The following is a 12,818-nucleotide window of genomic DNA, read 5'->3' on the forward strand; positions in this document are numbered from 1 at the left end:
GGCTACCAACTCTTGCTGAGCAAAAATCCGTATACTTTACCGACATGACACCATGGTACAAAAAAAAGGCAAGGAATTATTTAGATAAATTTGATATTTTACAAAAAGAAATATTTTTGTTAAACGTTTAAAAGTTTACGAAATATCAAGTTTACTTTTACGAATAATATTGTTGTCAGTGTTTTCACGAAAACATGTCTAGAGCTTTCATTGGAAATGTCCTTTAACCCTCTAACGCCCATGGTTACTCCAGAGCACCACTAATTTTTGTCTTCAAAACTAAATTTCTCTGCAACCAACCAATTTTTCAACCTGGTTCAACCTACATTAGTTTATATAGAATGTTAACTTATAATAATTAAAATTTCATCCAATTCGGTCGATCCAGTTACGAGTAATGGAGAAAAACGTAAAAAATCTAGATTTCGCTCTGGGCGGGAAGGGGTTAAATACAAGCACAACACAAGGTTTTCACAAGCTTTAGTAAGCCTTTTGATCTTTTATTTGATAAATATGTTTTGTAAGGAATTTGAAAAGAACAATAATTATTATTGACAATCAAATTTGAACTGAGGAAAACCCGGAAAATTATGTAAGTTATCTCTTTAAAATCAAACTGACAGTTAAATAAAAATGTCTTATTAGCAAAAGCTTTGAACCAATCAAAAAAGCAATGCTCGGATTAGTTTTCAAAAAGCCGTAAGAGCCAATGGTAAACAAAGCCTTTTTTGCATCGGTATCCGACCTACTTACGAAAAACAAATTTCAAAAATGCTTGAGATTGTTCATCTATACGTCTCTCAAGTGCCCCAAACTAAAAATTAACGAAATTTTGTTACAATTGGGAGAAAAACGATTATTAGTGTCCGAGGTCACGGTGGCTCTTACGGCTTCTTGAAAACTCACCCGAGAATGATTTTTTTTAAAGTTGTTACGTAAAAATCCATATTATGCGAAAAATTCCGTACAAAAAATCCGGCCTGTTTAAAATCCGCGGAGAGGGTCGAAAATCCGTACGGTAAGGAAAAAATCCGTACAGTTGGTAGCCTTAGGTTATGCTGATACATGTTATCTCAGTCCCGGGTATTAGGTGGTGACAGCCCTCGCGCTGCTTCCAATGACCGGTTTCAGAATGACAGAGCTCCTTGCGGTCCAATTTCGAGGTCATTGGGCATTGTCTGGCCCCGCCCAAACATAAACCAAGAACCAGAAGAGTCCTCGACCTATCTTTAGACTTCCAATCCCATAAGGCAAAAATGAGATCAGCGCGTATTTAGTGGTTGTTGATAAGCAGGCCCGTGTGGATCAATCGGACCGCGCACTGGACTCACAATCCAGAGGTCACCGGTTCGAATCCCGCGGCGGGCGCTCTAAAATTCTTTGTGTAAATATGGGTATTCGGCGCCGTCGCTCCGTGCCATACTTTCATACACTTAGGAGCCCAGAGCGGCGAAGTCCTTGTAGATAAAAGGAAGACACTAGCGGTTGGTACTAGCAATGGTGGCCGACAGCTATAAAGTCAACTTCGTTTTTTGATAAGCAGGCAGAATTTTACAGTTTCAGTTTGGATAGATCTCACCAAGTTTCTGGAATCCCAGTAGCCTTTCTTGCTTCTAAACATCCGGACGTTGCCAGCTACTTTTAGTCGTACGGATCCGGACGGCCAGCTGCGTGTCGATCCGACACATATCCTGGCGAGTGTATTCTGGAAAGTTTGCCTTGGCAGCTGTGGACACGATCTTGCGGTGTGTCATCTTCAACAACCAAATTTCAGTAATACAAAAATCACTACGATTATTAACAAAAACAAAGCTGTGCAGTGAGTGGAGCATGTCGCACACTCTATTATAAAAAGTTTTCTTCATGTAACTTTTACACAACACAATTTTTCTAACTTTTCCTCGAATTCTTCATTTCCAGGAACGAGTTGAGTTTCACCATAATTTCACTATTTCGAACTAAAATGGCTTAGCACAACTTTCTTTTCATTGAGGTACAAAAACTCAAAATAAAGAATACACACAACAGCCAAGCTTCAAAAACAGCAGCCATTTTTTAGATTTTGCTTTTTGCCTTCAAAATTTTTTTAAACCGATCAAAACAAATAAAACAAAATTTTCTTCCTCACTTTAGTCATCTTCGCATCAAAGCAAACGCTAAAACTGCTTTCTCTTTCTTGCCAACACACCGATGCTCATCAGACTGATCAGACTGGACAAATCTAGCAAAACAATGTCAAAGGGCCGTTGTGGGGTTGTAAACAAAGAGTGTATCCCTTTCATGCCAGATGTAAATTTAATATCTCGCTCTAGCTCTAGCTTTCAGGTATCTACAATGCTCTCTTCCGCACCCATTTTTTATGCTGCCAGGCTGTTTGTTCTCATCGCAGCAACCCATAAACATAGCGTCACCGGCAAGCTAGCAGCACACACCAAAAGAGAACAGCATAAATTTTCTCTCGAATTCCCCTCCCTCTCCCACAACCAAGCGGTCGCACTAATACTATCGCGTGCTTCCCAGTACGATGAACCAACACCAATACTGGCACACGTCTTCTGTTTCTGCTGCCACTTCAAAATCAAGCTGTCATCTTGGAGACGCATGGAAAACAAATTTATTTCACGAATTTCTCCCAGTATTCTTGGGAAATCCACTAAACTCCAACTTTTTCACAAGGAAAATGAACACACGCGACGATTTAAACACTTTTTGCCATATTAACATTTACATTTCACAATTAAAAACGCATTTTGAATTCGCGAACCGTTTAGGCCAACCTACCACGCCAACAGTAGAGGCTCTCCCCTTAGTTAAACAATTAAAAATATTTACCAAAAAAACCATTGCCAAAGTCAAGTTGGAATCTGTTTTCAAATATTCAATTATGTGACAAAATGAAATAGAATCATAACTCTAAGCTGGCCAGGCTCTATTTTTATATTAGTTTATCATTAACTCAACCTCTTGTTTGATAAACAAAAATTAATAGAGATCATATTATTCATGAAAAATATTAGGAAGATCTGTGTCAAAGACTCCAATATTAATTAAGATTTTAAAAGTTTTAAACAGCATTTCCATACTCAAATATATTGAAATTGTGAAAAGAACCTTAAATTTTAAGTAAGTTACTAAAGTAGAATTGAGCGAATTCAATTTGAAAATTGCACAAAATATTACAAAATTATTCAAGAGTTAAAAAATAATTTTCAAGCAAGTATGCTTAGAATTGGGTCCTTAAATGAAACTTAGTTTGCTGATATTATTGTTTACAGCGATAAAGCTTATTTTTCTGAGTACAATGACCCTTTGTACGACCACAAAGAGTTTAAAATGGATTTTTTAATCAATTTTGAAAAATTAACCTCGCGGTCCTTCTTGACAGAAAAGTTCCTACTTGACAGCTCGTTCCAAGGGGACCATAGTTGATCCATCGAAAAAATGTTGTCTTGTCAAAAAAAAATTGCATTAAAATGAAAAAAAGTGATCAGAAATTGTTTTTAATCGTGTTTTTTATCGTTGTACATAAAAATTGACATAGAGATATCCAAGCGCGAGACTGTGTTAGTTTGTAACAAAATTTACACGCAGACATAGGCAAATCGAGTAGAATGATTCGTCTGTCAAAATCAGCTGTGTCCTTTGTTATACCACGAGCACGTGGTAAACAGCTGGTTTTTACAGACGATTGATCTACTCGATTTGCTTATGTCTGCGTAAAAAAAGTGTAAACAAAATCAGCTGCTTGGAATTCAGCCAATCACAATCGTTCAAAACCAAAACAATACTTCAAATACAAATACTAACACAGAATGATGGTGTGCGTTAGAGAAACCGTGGAGATCTCTATAGGGCTTTAGTACCCAATTCCCGACTTTTCCCGACTTTTTGACAAAAAATCATAAATTCCCGACTTTTTCTCGATTTTTGGCGGATTTTGGCGAATTCCCGACTTTTTCCTGACTTTCCCGATTTCCCGACTTGAGTGGCCACCCTGTAAATTTTAAAAAAATTGTATGCCCCACCTCCCTTCCCCCCTACTGCGTTACGTAATAAAATAACGCTCCCTTGTTTCCTTTAAACGTCTATACTTCGAGTAAAAACATTTGAACCAAACATTTTTACGAGTGTCGTCTGTCACTGTCAAAAAGACGTCAAAGCGAAAAAAACGCAAGCCAAAAAGAAGAAACCAAACATTGTCGAAAAAAGGAGAGCACCGCAGCGGGGTTCGCTTAATTTTCTTCCAGTTTAAAAACTCTCGGTTCGCCTAAAAAGTGGCCCCTCTGAAATCGCGTGACTGAAATTGTGTGAGCCGATAGCTGCGAGACGTTGTAACGCAACCCCCGGGAGGGAGAATCTAGTTTTGCTCTTCCACAGTCGCCGCCACCGCAGAAGTAGCAACACGATGGCTACCGACATTATTAAAGGGTAAATTGGTGCTCCGGGGGAGGAAGGTGGGTCCATTTAATACTGTGCGTTTGTTTTAGGTACTCTCATTTGCAGCAGGAACTAAACCGTGCCCGGGATAATCTGAAGGGGCTCAATGAAAACATCCGGAAAATAATCGGACGCGATCCTTCCACGACGGAGCAGTACACCGGAGGAAACAGGTTGGTGGACACTGGGAAGGGGGATTGCGTGTGGTTGGAACGATGATTGATGATAGTTTAATACTTTTCAGTAGCTTCGGGACGTACTCCCGGAACGAGCCTAAAAAGCGTGGCTTTGAATCGACAAGAAGACCAGGCGATCAGCAGGACCGGAGATTTTCGGACGGTGGAGGAGCTCCGAATGCTGCGAAACGACGCGCCGTAGGGGAAACCATATCGGTGTTTAGTCGGCTTTCGGGGCCACCGAGTCGCGATGCGGAGTACGAGAAACCTAGGATCCATTCACGAGTTATCAAGGAACAACCCACCCGGCAGGAGATTGTGGCCGCCCAGGGCAGCGACGAGAAATCGCGGGCCCGTAATCGACGAATCTTCGGTTCTCTGCTGGGAACACTACAGAAATTTACCCAAGAAGAGTCCAAACTCAAGTCCAAGGAGGAGAAGAAAGCTCAGATTGAGAAAAAACTGGAAGAGCAGCAAAAAGTCGAGCGGGAAAACATGCGCAAGGAGAAGCAGTGCCTGTTTACTGACCGGAAGCGGCAACAGCTGGAAATTCGTGCCATCGAGACGAAAATGAACAAGATGAAGGATCTGGAGGCTTGGGAAGAGACCAAAAAGCCGCTGGCAAACTTTATCAAAACCAAAACCAGTCCCCATATTTACTTCCTGCCGAAGAAGATGGACACAAAGATGGAGAAGAAACTCAAGGAAAGCCAGGAGGAACACAAGAGTAAGTAAAGAGGAATTTTAGAGGTGGATCACGGCTCACTTTTTTCCTACAACTGTTTCAGAAATGATGGACACCAAGCGGCAGGAGGTGCTGGAAAGTATCGCCAGCGTGGAAGCCCGCTTCAAGGCAGACATCCGCAACCTGGAGGAAAATGCGAACCGAAACAAGTCGGAAACTGGTGTGGTCGTGGCCAACCCACCAAGCTCCAAGCACGACCGTATAGCTGTCGATGAGGAGGAGGACGATGACCACGACGATCACCAGCTGGAAGGGCCGGCGCTGCCGTCGACCGGTTTCAAAATTACCATCCAGAACCATGACGTGGCTCAGGGTGAGAGGCAGATTCAAAGCTAAACAATTTCTTATAATTCTAAACGATCGATCTTCTCCTCTCTACATCCAACAGTAAAATCCGAAGGATCCCCCAAAGTTGTGCGCCTGGTCGATGGTCCTATCCCGGCAAACCCAAAGTCGGGACTCGGGACTTCCGGTGACGGGGACGGCCGCGTGGTCGGATCCGATAGTGCTTCCTCCTCTTCCTACCTGAACCAGGGAGAAAATTTTCAAATCACGTTCAAAACAGATCGCGACGGTGACTCCGAGTGATCGGGAATCAAGTGCAACAAGCTACTGCAAGGTACAACAACATCAACAACACCAACAAATTAAATGATTGACCCTGCGACGAGGAGAAGCAAAAATCAAGTCTCAAACAGTACCCCAGTACAACACGATGCAGCAAACAATAGTCCCTTGCACTTGCTGATGCGGTTTTTTTTTAATTTAATTTTTTTTTGTGGAAAAAAATAATGTTTGAAACTCCGATTTACTGTATCGATGTACTCAACTAAACAATTTAGTTCATTTCAACAAAAGTAATATTGCATTCAAATAAAGAAGACTAGTAATAATTTATTGTGTTTTGAATTGTGTTAAGTTGCACCCGATTTTGTCCTAACGTCACAATTATATATACAATTTTCTTCACCACGTGTCGAAAGTAGAAAATGCTTAAGAGGCAGTATTGGTAAATTCTGCTCGGTTTGTTCTAGAAGTCGTATCGAGGTGCTCCGATTTGGATGAAACTTTCAGCGTTTGTTTGACTATACATGAGATGAACTCATGCCAAATATGAGCCCTCTACGACAAAGGGTAGTGGGGTAAAACGGGCTTTGAAGTTTGAGGTCCAAAAAACCTAAAAAATCTTAAAATTGCTCGCATTTCCGTAAAACTTCATCAATTCCAACTTTCGTGGATGCATTTGAAAGGTCTTTTGAAGCACTTCAAAATGGACCATAGACATCCAGGATCAGCTTGACTTTTTCTCATAGCTTTTGCAAATTACTGTTAAAAATTGGTTTTTTTAAACCTTAATATCTTTTTGCAACAGACTCCAACACCCATACTTCCATAGGTCAAAAGATAGGTAATTTCATGGACTATAAGCCTACGGTAATAACTTTTTGGCCAATCGCAGTCTTTCTCATAGTTTTTCGATTTTTCTACAACAAACATTTTACAACGTTAGTTTTTGCCCTGTAGGCCTCCATAGCGGCACTTTATGGTCTCAATTTTGTCATATTTAGAATCCTCGGAAAATTTCACGTTAGTTAGAAGTATTGGAGTTGTAAATTTGATTGGAAACTACTCTACCATGGTTCTACTTGACAGCTTGTTACAAGGGGACCATAGTTGATCCATCGAAAAAATGTTGTTTTGTCAATATCATTACAATTAAAAAAGTGGTTTTATATTGTGTTTTTTACCGTTGTACATAAAAATTTACATAGGGCTTTAGGACCCTAATAGATTTTGATTTTGCACTTTGCAAACATCTTAGTTTGTAAAACTCTCGACTTTTTGCCTTTCTTACTAAAGAAAGGTATAGGTTTTACTTTAAGCCAGGACGTCATTTTCATCTTCGTAAATATGTCGATTCAGCATGAATTTTAAGCGGAAAAATCGTCAAAAATCACACTGCATCGATTTTCGACGCTCTATCGATTCACCTTGACAGAACTCGTCTATCTCGAATCCTCGAATTTTAAGAAAATAAATTCCGTGGAGGTCGAGTGATGTTCGTATGTGGTAAAATTTTGCAAAATTTTGTGTCGCGCCGTTCTCAGCTCCCATAAATCCGATTTCGATTCTTCTGAATGCAGATGAAAGCTAGTGTGCTGAACCTGGGCGAGTTGCCGCGCAAATTTCGAAATATCCATCTGTTTTCGGATGCGGCCAGACTTTTCATCAAAATACACAGTTTTCAAATGAAAATATGGTCAAATTTTTTCATTTTCATATCTTTTATTTATCTCAAAAATTGCATTTTTCGAGCCCTACAACCTCCCAAATTTTCATCCAGATTCATAATATGGTTCTGGATTTAGAGCCGTTTGATTGAACTACCATAAGAAAAAAAATCCCTAAAAAAAGGTAAAAGCCCACCTGGTGACCTTCGCCAACATTTTTCATTTCTGATTTTATTCAAAATTTCTTGCTACATTCATAGTACAGACCATGAGTGAGCATCTGAAACAAATTCGACATCGATCGGCAATCCCGATCAATTTTTAGAACGATTTACTTTTTGCCTTTCTTACTAAAGAAAGGTATAGGTTTTACTTTAAGCCAGGACGTCATTTCCATCTTCGTAAATATGTCGATTCAGCATGAATTTTAAGCGGAAAAATCGTCAAAAAATCACACTGCATCGATTTTTGACGCTTCGTCGCCAAGTCGACAAGTTGTCAAGTTGAGCTTCGAATACTGGCGCATATATTTGCTGGCTCGACTTATACTCGTTTGTAGTAGCTTGTCTACCGATGTTTTCTACAACATGTAAGATATCGTAGCTTTTCGGTTTCTTTTGCCCTGTCTGTCTTTACATATCTGTCCAATGTTTATTTAAAAACTTTTGTGACATAGGACATTCATCCGGCTACAATCAATTTGTTTCCCGTGCGCTCCTAAAAACGCCTAAATGTAGACTTCATTTGTCGTAAGTTTATCTAACAGGGTTCATTGGATTCCAATAGGAGCTTTCCAAGCTTTCATCGTTTATATTAATATCGTTTTCAATGTTTTCAATGCTGGCGACGCCAATGGCTTTCTACCTAAGGTTCTCGCGATTGAGTGTGTAGTGGTGCGGTTGTTGAAAATAGCTATCTCTGACTCTGTCACTTTCTTAGAAGCTTCTTAGGCTAGCTTCCCTGCACCGTGCGGCACACGCGGTTCACCGAAGCTAAAAAACCAAAACCGCGGTGTGCATTGTCACTGGCGCATGGGAAGCTTGCTATGATCGCGTTTGTCATAAACGCTTGTTTGATTACAAAAGTACAAGCATATTGTACGATTGAATTAATTCTTTTGGTGAAAATTGCGTTTTTTATTTCTTTTGGAAATCATATCATTTATAATACTTTGCTTTCATCATAAGACTTTCTTTTGTGCAAAGTCTTTTAAACAAAGTCGATGTTATGAATTGAAAAAAGTTCTACCATTGTTATATTCTTTAGTAAGAAAGGCTCTATCTCACCCCAGGTGGGATTAAATCGGGTTTTTGACTAGGTCCTATATGTCAATCTCCATCGGAGTAAGCGGGATACACTCAATGTTTACATTTGCTTATAGGACCTAATAAAAAAAGTCTGAAACTGTTGATTGAAACTTGCTTGCTAGCTTTATATTGAGCTACAGTCATCCCTCATATTCGGAACAGTTTACAGATCGGCCAATGTTCAAAAAATCATAGCAAATCGATAATTAAACTTAATGATTCGCGTTTACCTTCATTTGAAAGCTTTTCATGCGATCTTTCGAATGCTGTATCGAACAACTGCAAATTTTAACTTTTATATAATTTTTTTGAAGAAAACCTTTGACCCTTGAAATCCACAAATTCGGAACACTTTTTTCTTACGGATGTAAACAAACTTTGGATCTCTCCAGGAGTCCATATTTGTAACAAAATAATGACTTCACACACTACAACCAGTGAAACTCAAGCTTAGTGATGTTTTATCCATGGTCTGATAACTTTTTTGTGAAAATATCAGTTAAGTTCAGGTGTTTCACAATTGTGGGAGACACAATAACATCCCACAATCATGGAACAGGCAATTTGGAGGCAGTGTTTTGCTGCTCAAGATAAAATAGTCTTGAAATGAAGTTTTTTGTTCAAAAAGTACTACTTTAACTAGTGAAATAGCAAGAAAATATCCAAATAAAGGTCCTAAAAATAGTAGGGTCGAGAGAAAAGCTGCATTCGGCATGCTATTGACAAATTATCACAAAAGTGTTCCGAATGCGTGGGTGTTCCGAATATGTGGGATGACTGTATACATCATCACCCGATTTAAGTTGAAAACGCTTTTTATGAGCTGTAATTGAACGTCATAATGTTGATATGTCAACATTAGAGGCACGATGGAGTTAGATGCTGTTCCCCATAGGGACGTGGCGTTGCATCGTGCTGTTAAGTGCAACAGTGGAAAAGTGCTGAGTCATCGTCTAAAAATAGACGGCGTCCTATCTCGCCCAGCAAAAAGAAGTCGATAAAGTAGTTGGTTTCAATGGAGAAAAGGTGGAAAACGTGGTCTAAAAGTACCAGAGTCTCGGCCCGAAACTTCAAACACGAACAAAAGCAGCGAACCGAAGATTGGCAATGACGTTTTGGAAATTTGACAGTTTGGAACGCATGAATTACCCCATTATCGGTTTCCCACATGGGTGATGTGGAAATTGTTGCACATGGTTAAAGTTGGGAATTTTGCAACTTATTTTAATTTATGCTAAATTTCAAAATTTAAACACGAATCTACAGCGAATCGATGTGAAAACTAAAGATACATTAAAGGCACGATGATTTGATGTGCAATCTTAATCAGAATCGCGATAAAAGAGGTTTAAATTGAAAAATAATAATAAAACAAATTCTGGTCTGGAATTTAACGAAATTTTGTCTGTTTTGGAAGACTTAATGTTATTGCACAAAGGTTATAGATTTTTTTTTACAAAAAAGTAAATTTTTCGGTTCGTCCACAAACAATCCCATGTTTGTAAACAAACGACGCCATATTGCCAATGTTGTTCGGTAGCTCATATCAGGCCATCGCCGGGGCCCTGAAAAAAACATACATTTCGACATGTCTAAACCGGAACTACGAAAAAATCTGTACAATAGAAATAATATCTAGTATGTAAGAAAATTGTAAGTAGTCTACATAAGCTTGATGAATAAACAATTATCTTAAAAATAGCGACGCCATCCCCCTATATCAGAGGCGACGCGTGGCCAAAATTTTTACCTGTTCAAAACATCTTTTCAGAAATTTTTGAGTTTAAGTTTAATATTATTAAAAAATAGATTTTATACATATTAGAGAAAAAATCAATGATGTTTGGCAATGTTATTGTGATAATTGTTGATCACCTAATCGCCTAACTTTTTTCAAATTACAGTAATGATCATTCTTTTGGTAATAAGTAAAAAATTTAAATGGTTTTTACATTGTATTGTTTTCTAAAATAAGCTAGTTTGGCAAATAAAAAAATCAAAACAAACTTGAGGCGTAATCCAACCACAAGTTTTTCCTGGTAGACTGACTTCTCTTATGTTCGATTAGATTTGATTAGAGCTACATTTATTCATTATTCGCACTAACCAAACATTCCGGATATTGACCATTATAATCTCGAAACCGGGAACCATGGTATAGGGGTAAGCGTGGTTGCCTCTCACCCAGTCGGCCTGGGTTTAATCCCAGAAGTTCCCGGTGGCATTTTTCGAGACGAGATTTGTCTGATCACGCCTTCCGTCGGACGGGAAGTAAATGTTGGCCCCGGACTAACCTAAAAAGGTTAGGTCGTTAGCTCAATCCAGGTGGAGGAGTCGTCTCCCTGGGTCCTGTCCTGGTGGAGTCGCTGGTAGGCAGTTGGACTAAACAATCCAAAGGTCGTCAGTTCGAATCCCGGGGTGGATGGAAGCTAAGGTGTAAAAAGAGGTTTGCAATTGCCAATTGCCTGAGATATTTATTACTTTATTTCAGTTAAAAACGTTTTTTGGAAGCAACATGGCATTCTCCTATTAATAACAATTAAAAAAGTTTTACAAAAATCTTTGAGCGGACAGGCAAGCTCGCCTTGGAATCGTTAAACAGCCAAGAGCATTCGTTCCACCATAAAGCGCTCAATGAAAATCTAACGCGCACTGAAAGTTCTCCCAAGCAACCGCCAACCTGTTCGGATTTCTCCATGCACGGGTTCCCATAGAAGGCATCCAAAAAATACACTGAAAACACTCCCATTTGTACACGCTGGACGGTATGAATGTGGTAGTTCAGGGTGTGCATGAAAGCTTTTGGACAGTCGACATGAAAGCGCGCGAGCCGAGGCGCGAGCGTTAAAGCCATTTTTAAGTCAAATTATTCAACAAAATTGTCTTTTTTAATTTTTAAATATGGTGTCCATCCTTATTCGATTCCCATCTGCTCTCAACGAGAAAGTTAAGTACACAGAATTTGAAGTGATGAATATGAACGAAAAATCAAAGTCGCTCGAGGCGGGGTTCGATCCCCCGTCCTTTGGGTTAGTAAGCAAAAATGCTAACCACTAGGCCATGACAACTTGTTAAGCTTGTAATGGAATTAGGAATACTGTTACAGAGAGCGAGTTGTGGCGCTATAACCACGGCAAATAGTGTCCAGGGCATTCGTGGAAATACAATGTCCCATCCCAGAGGGTCCCGGAGTACCAAACCTTCTTAGCATGGTGCTCCCAACGAATACAACCAAATCTCGGAGCGTATGGTGGTGTGTCCCCACGCTTCCTCCCCTGTCGATTCAGAATTGTGTTGTTGTTCGAACACTCAGTGCTCAAACTCAACACAATTATCATTTTTTTTGAAAAGTGTTACTTTTCGAAACAAGTGCTGAAAAGTTCAACTTTTCAGCACCCATTCGAGTGCTGAAGAGTAGAACTTTTCAGCATTTATTTTGAAAAGTGTTGCTATTCGATTCTGTTATTTTTGGTACAGAAAAGTAGGCTATTTCGTCGTTCAAGAATGACAGGAAAAGTAAGTAGTTTCACGACGGAATTGCAAAATAGTAGTTTATGCAATAAGTTGCAAAAAGAAGATTTTTTCAGCACAAGTCGTACAGAAGGTCCCAGTGGCATTTTTCGAGACGAGATTTGTCTAATCACGCCTTCCGTCGGATGGGGAAGTAAATGTTGGCCCCGGTCTAACCTAGAGGTTAGGTTGTTAACTCAGTCCAGGTGTAGGAGTCGTCTCCCTGGGTCCTGTCTCGGTAGAGAGCGTCGAGAGTCGCTGGTAGGCAGTTGGGCTCACAATCCAAAGGTCATCAGTTCGAATCCTGGGGTGGATGAAAGCTAAGGTATAAAAAGAGGTTTGCAATTGCTTCAACAATCGAACCTTCGGACACTAAGTTTCGAGTAGGAATCATGCAAGCGAGAAAGCCGCC

General features: G+C 39.7%; 2 protein-coding genes across 3 annotated transcripts in view; one reads left to right on the top strand and one right to left on the bottom strand.

Annotated features, from left to right (window-relative positions):
* Window positions 1-12,818, bottom strand: part of LOC6034721 (U1 small nuclear ribonucleoprotein C) — a 52,284-nt gene that overhangs the window by 34,028 nt on the left and 5,438 nt on the right. The window lies entirely within an intron of this gene.
* On the top strand, window positions 4,152-6,251 carry LOC6034722 (pinin). Of its 2 annotated transcripts, none has more exons than XM_001844952.2 (5): window positions 4,152-4,428; window positions 4,488-4,610; window positions 4,682-5,340; window positions 5,402-5,671; window positions 5,747-6,251. In XM_001844952.2, the coding sequence occupies exons 1-5, from the start codon at window positions 4,406-4,408 to the stop codon at window positions 5,944-5,946; spliced, it is 1,275 nt and encodes a 424-aa protein (XP_001845004.2). In that variant the 5' UTR covers window positions 4,152-4,405; the 3' UTR covers window positions 5,947-6,251. The 2 variants fall into 2 exon arrangements, with proteins under 2 accessions (XP_001845004.2, XP_038105057.1); XM_038249129.1 differs by having other exon boundaries at window positions 4,685-5,340.

This window comes from Culex quinquefasciatus, chromosome 1 (genome assembly GCF_015732765.1).
Source record: "Culex quinquefasciatus strain JHB chromosome 1, VPISU_Cqui_1.0_pri_paternal, whole genome shotgun sequence".
Taxonomy (NCBI): Eukaryota; Metazoa; Arthropoda; class Insecta; order Diptera; family Culicidae; genus Culex; species Culex quinquefasciatus.

Coding starts and splice junctions, on each gene's coding strand:
- LOC6034722 (XM_001844952.2), top strand. CDS start 4,406: ATGGCTACCGACATTATTAAAGG. Junction 4,429..4,487: donor GCTACCGACATTATTAAAGG/GTAAATTGGTGC, acceptor CGTTTGTTTTAG/GTACTCTCATTTGCAGCAGG. Junction 5,672..5,746: donor GAACCATGACGTGGCTCAGG/GTGAGAGGCAGA, acceptor TACATCCAACAG/TAAAATCCGAAGGATCCCCC.